The sequence below is a fragment of the Prosopis cineraria genome, unplaced genomic scaffold, assembly GCF_029017545.1.
Source record: "Prosopis cineraria cultivar Desert tree isolate PC_DT_omini unplaced genomic scaffold, ASM2901754v1 PC7, whole genome shotgun sequence".
Taxonomy (NCBI): Eukaryota; Viridiplantae; Streptophyta; class Magnoliopsida; order Fabales; family Fabaceae; genus Prosopis; species Prosopis cineraria.
In genome coordinates this window covers 28,559,981-28,566,466 of record NW_026555338.1, presented here as the reverse complement: position 1 = coordinate 28,566,466, position 6,486 = coordinate 28,559,981, and the positions used below count along the sequence as shown (strand labels likewise).

The 6,486-nt window shown below is 33.5% G+C and overlaps 1 protein-coding gene across 1 annotated transcript; it reads left to right on the top strand.

The window, feature by feature from the left end:
- The first annotated feature begins 1,364 nt into the window (after window positions 1-1,364).
- Window positions 1,365-2,765, top strand: LOC129316694 (acyl-CoA--sterol O-acyltransferase 1-like). The gene is given in 3 exon segments (XM_054961091.1): window positions 1,365-1,856; window positions 1,888-2,035; window positions 2,038-2,765. Coding segments are annotated over 3 exon segments (1,152 nt in total). The 3' UTR covers window positions 2,550-2,765.
- Window positions 2,766-6,486: the final 3,721 nt, after the last annotated feature.

Genomic DNA, 6,486 nt, shown 5'->3' with positions numbered 1-6,486 from the left:
AGAATACTTTAATCCTTTCACAATTAAAATTATTTTTATTTTTATCCTTTAAAAATGAACTGAAATTTTAAAATTTTTTTAAACCTACCAATGACCAAGTCGAATCACTGGTTCTTATTTGAAATTCTGCCAAGATTCAATGTCACTAGGGGCACCTAAAGTATTATTCGACCTATCACCTATATAATGCAAAAAATTGTGTAACCCCTGGACTGATACTTGAAATACTACAATATAAAAAAGATTAAAATAAAAATGTTATAAAAATGAAAACTATACTAATATCTTTAATTTTAAAAGTAAAGAAAAAACTATTGAATATTAACTAGCATAATGATCGAAAGAAAGATAATGGAGTTGGCCCAACAAAAAAAGCAAGATAAGAGAAATGTTACTGGATAATACAGATACCATGAAAGATATGATGAGAAAATTAACATTCATGTAATGTTATAATATTAATAACAAGAAGAAAGATCATGGGAGAAGATGGCAAAAATTTACCTCCCAATGCATGAACCTACGTCTAAATTAAGGTGAAAAAATCCACATGTAATTTAAGAATTTACACGTGTATTTGATTTTGTACTCAATATTACCATAGCTATGATTTTAATGGAAAACTAAATAAAGGAGTGGATAATTTTAGAAAATCAATAACCAGAAAAAAGGGGGGAAATGAATCAAGTCATTCTCCTCCACTTTCTACAGAATTACATTACCAAGAAGTTTCATTTGGACTCTTTCTTCCCCTCGCTCATTATTATTAGCATACTCTGAACCATAGATGCCGATCATTTTCTAAAAATAACTATAGAGAGGTCACTGCAAGGAAGGAAGGAACTGTGTTAGCCACCATAGTTTCATCACAAACCTGTTGGATCATGCATCAAAGGAATCAGAATAACCTATCCGCATTGAAACTCTATGATCTATGCCAATGGCCTTGACCAATATATCTAGAGAGGAATCTGGAAACACTAAAAAGAAGATCTTGGCGTGTTCATACTCTTCTCATTCCCTTTCTTGAAGGACCAAGAGGTTCCTGGAAATCTCTCAGGACTAAATTTTCTCCTCCACACATAACCAGAAATTTCTTCGCATTTGTAGGAAGCATTTTCTTCTTTTCTTTCCTGGGATGGGTAGGTGGATTTTGGTCAAGTCCACCAGCCAATCTGCAACTTTAACGAAGTCTTCCCAATTAACACAGTCAAGTCTACCTAAGAGTCTCATAAGTGGGGAAAAGAGAATTCAATTCTATGTGCTTTCCATTTCACTCTAATATCATATCAATATAAAAAAGTTACAGACATTCATTCGTTCAAAGATCAAACAAACAATACGTTGTATTACTTTTAGCAGTTATGAAGGGTGTGTATGAGATCATGAACCTGGGCAAGGTATGGCTCACAGTATGCATATCTTTGTGCTATTGCTATTGGATCAGCAAAATTGTCCCAAAAGGCACCATAAGACTTATCTGTGTGCTTCCTGTGATCGTCCTCTTCTTCTTCCTCCCTCTCAGCATTTCCTCAGTACATTTCACAGGAATCACTGGCTTCTTTGTCTCTTGGCTCGCCAACTTCAAACTCTTGCTCTTCGCTTTTGGCAAAGGCCCTCTCAGCTCCGACGATCCATCCAACATCATCTCCTTGGGACGTTTCGTGGCTCTCGCTTGCCTTCCCATCAAGATGATTCAACAACGCAATCCAATTTCAAAAGAATCTCACAGATCCAAAATTTCACAGATCCAATCCGAATCCACCTCGAAACGATCCGATCAAAACGGGATAAACAAAAATCCACATCCCCAGGAATCCGATGGATCCCAGATTGAAACATCCCCAAATTCCATAGTCGCCAGAAAATCGTATATAACCCTTACAGTATTCCATAAAGGCTATACTCGTGGCCATTATAGTGAAGATCTATGATTATAGTGATTTCATTCACCCAAACTGCATATTGGGCCTATACGCTTTGCACATATACTTTCTGCTTGAACTAAGCCTAGCCGTAGCCGCATCCATGGCTCGGCCGTTCTCCGCATGGAGCTGGAGCCGCAGTTCAACAACCCATTCCTGTCATCATCACTTCAAGACTTCTGGAGTCGGAGATGGAACCTCATGGTAACAGGTATCCTGCGACCCACCATATACGAACCTACACTCAACGTCGGCAGGCGTCTCGCCGGACCGAAATGGGCGCCACTGCCGGCGGTGATGGGGACGTTTGTAGTGTCGGCGGTGATGCACGAGCTGATGATGTATTACATAGGGCGGGTTGGGCCTTCCTTCAGGACGACGTGGTTCTTCCTGCTCCATGGATTTTGTTTAATGGTTGAGATTGCGCTGAAAAAGGCCGTGAAGGGAAGGTGGCGGTTGCCGAGGGCGGTCTCAGGACCGTTAACCGTAGTGTTCGTTATGGCCACCAGCTTTTGGTTGTTCTTGCCGGAGTTTATACGGTGTAAGGTGGACGTAAGGGCATTTGAAGAGTACGCGGCTTTGGGCGCGTTTGTAAAGAACGCGAATCACGCGTTATCGGTTTGACTCTTTGAGCGTCAAGCCTTTGCTGCATTGTCTTTAACATTTTTTTTTTGTTTTTTTTTTAAGACTACTATTTATAGAAACATTAACGTGGCATAAACATAAGTGCATTGATACTCATTTTGTTCAAGTTTGGATATAAGTTTTTAGAGTTTTTTTCATTATTTTAATACCAAATCTTTATATTTTTCTTCATCTATATTATTGGTTCTTATATTTTTATAAAAATGTTAACATGATATAAACAACGTTAATAATACTAGCATATTAATTAATATTATTAATTTTTGTTTATGTGTTAAATTGATATTGATATGATTTTTTTAATGAAAAAAATTAAAAAAAAAACTTATATAAGATGAAATAAAAATGCTGACCTAGAGGACTCTTGTGCCCTAGAAAATGAAGGTCCATGTCTTTTTTAATTTTTGTGTTTTGCTAATAGTTTAACAGTGCAGGTCATCCTATTTATTTTATTTGATATAAGCTTTTTTTATTTTTGGCTTATTAAAAAATTTATATAAACATCAGTTTAACATATAAACACAAAATTAAAAGTATTAATTAATATATCAACATTATTAACATTTTTTATACCATGTTAATGTCCCTGTGAAAATATATAGACTAACTTTATAAATAAAAAACGTATAGGAATTTAAAATATAAAAAAAATATCAAAATTTATATCAAAATTTAAATAAAATATATGAACTAAAAGTGGTGTTTTTTCTTTCTCTCTTTTTAAATTACACTCTATTATATTATATTATATCTTATTTATTTTATACTCATATGTAATAACACAATATAGTGTTTGCCCTGCCTCTTTTTAAACTTTACCTCCAAGTATCCCTGTTGGGTGGGGTACGCTAGTAGTAGTGCAGTACAGCTTTTTCAATGATTAAATTCTCAAGGGTTTGACCCACAATCTCTCTTATGAAATGAAAAGGTGGGCAACATTAATATCATTGAGTCAGCTTAACATAATACATCTTATAAAATTTGATGAATTATTAATAAATTATTTTTTAAAATATCCACATATTGAGTTTGTTTATCTGAGTGACGTGTTTGATTTTAAAATTTAAAGATAAAATTAACAATTTTAATTAATAGTAATCTGAGATTTCTATATAAACATTTTTTTAAAAAATTAAAAGTCTTAACTAATTTTTACTATCTTTTTCAATTTGGGTTAAAAATATTTTGTAGATAGGAGAGTATTTAAATTTGAAGAAGAATTAATTCATGTAAAAGAAAAATTGAATGAGAGTTAATGGTGGTACTCGCTTCAATGTTGCCATAAATATCTGCATTAAAAGGCCATTAATCGTGTCATGGGTGACTAAGGGCCTGCAATAAATTAAAGACGTCACTGCATCACTTTTTGAGGCAATCCAAGGCTTTCTTTGATATAAAGCATTAAATTTTGTAATATTGTAAATCAGAATTGGATTAAAATTGATAGTAAGAATAAATTTTAAAATTATATTTGATATGTCATGGGATTAAAAAAAAAAAAAAATTAAATACCCGCTTGCCCTCTCACCCTTTGAAATAGGATTGATGGATTTGGAACTCTTTGCCTCTTTGTCTCACCCTCTCAGTCACCATCTCAACTTCTCACAAGAAGACTCATCGCACAGATCTAACACGCGAGGATGATGCAAGGATGATGCTAGGGAGATGGTGTCAACGAAGGTCATCGACGAAGGAGAAGAAAGGTATAAGCCGAAGGTTGTCAAAGCAGGAGAAAGAAGATGAAGGGCCAAAGTCGTCGATGGAGGAGAAATAAGATAGAAGGCCAGAGTTGTCAACAAAAAAGAAGGAAGGTGGAGGTCGACAGTTGTCGAAGTAGGAGAAGGAAGAGATCGTCGAAGCAAGAGAAGGAAGACGGAGGGCTAGAGTTGTCAATGGAGGAGAAGGAAGATGGAGGTTGGGATTCATCAACTGAGGAAAAAATCTGAGCATTTTCATAAGGGCATTTCAATTAAAAAAATTTCAATCCTAAGTTAGATTTTCCAATGCCAGGGAGGGTGGTGAGTTTGAGTATTTTCACTTAAGTGGTACCAAGTAGTCCCAAAAATTGTGGAATGCTTCATATCAAATATATTAAAAGTAATATTACCCAAACTCAATTTTAATCCATGCCTCCTAGTATCACGGACCAAACAGGCCCTGAGAGTCTAGAAATTGCTATCACAATCCATAACAATCACAATCTTCAGGATTTTGACCTTGTATCAATCATCTAATTCTATTTATTTGATGGGTATCTCACATAATATTAAAATGGATTTTGTCATATAATATTAAAAAATATTTAAGTAAATTTTTTTAAAGAAAATATATTTTAATAATTTTTAAGTATTGATTAAATTGAAAGTCATATAACAATTTGAATTTTAAACTATAAATATAGGAGTGATTTGAATCTCAAACTTATTTTTGAAATGCATTTGAATCTTATACAATCTCAACCCTACTGTTAAATTTAAGTAAACATTTGTTAAATTTAGTTTGATACAGGATACGAAAGCAAACTCATATTAGCTAGGAATAGAATCTTAAAACACAAAAAAAACACAAGAAACATAAGCAAGGAAATGAAAAGATGGAAGAAAAACAAGAAGAATGTCACAAAATTAAAGAAGAAAAAAGATAAAGGAAAATATCATTTAAAAGCACTTGCCCAATCTTAATCTTTGAAGATATTATAAGAGTTGATTAAGTTCTTGATCAAATTTGTATTCACCATGAGATATTGACACAAACATTAAGGCTCGTAAAAGTTATTAATTCTAAAATAAGAATAATCTTATTATTCAACAAGTTTTAGGTTACAAGAGATGGAAACACTTTTATTTATAGATCAAGACAAGACTTAAAAACCCTAAAAATAACCCTAAATTCAAAAATATAATAAAAAATATTTAGCTACATAAGTTGAGAATTGTGTTTCCTTGAATCATGTGATTACAATAGCCAAAACTTTATAAATGAGCAAAAGCAATTTTGACCAGAATAAAATAAAAAAAATAAAGGTGAGACTCAATCTTTTTAATTAATGAAAACATAAAGTAGGAAACTAGATAGTTTTGACTCAAAAAAAAAAAATAGATTTTGAAATAATTAGGAGATCATGTGAAAGTCAAACCCTAATCAATTAAAGAAATTTTCAATTTCAATATAGGAAGGAGATCATGCATTAATTCTCCACATATGTCAAAAAAATGTGCTTATCATCTAACACCACATTTATCACATGGTAAATTAAAAATCTCCTTTTTTTTTAATCATCAGGACGCATGGGCTTGAAACCTCAACAGACTAGATTTCTTATGACATGTTTTGCATCACTAATGAACCTTGAATGGACTTGATTTTGTGATCCATTATAGTGTGGACTTGAATCAACTTATACTTATCAATCCACCATTATTTGATTGATCTTTGGACTCCTCTTCAAAGTATTTGGACTCTTCATTTGGTTGGACTTGTAACACATGGATTATTATCAAAAAATCTCTCATTGGATGCTAATATGATGGGTTTAACTATCATCCCTAGGCCTATTCAACTGGATAGTAGATCCTTAGATACAATAAGCTTGTATCATTGGACTTGAGTCTTTTTGAATATGTGTGAAGTCTTTTGGGCTCCTTCCAACAGGCCACTTTCGTTCCTTGGGCCATGATTCGCATGATCTTGCTCATCCACCTTAATCAGGTTTTGCAAAGTATTCCATTGGCTCACTAGACTTTTGTCAAGGAGCAGGGCCAGGAGACAAAGCCGCCTGGTTCCTAGTTATTTTGTTGAAAATCACTAGGCAGATCAATACTCATTCCGCGATCGACAGTTATATTCGAGCGTAGAAGCATTTTATAATCTATTTTACACTTTTCCTGGCAGGGCATTGCCAGATGTATTTGAAGAA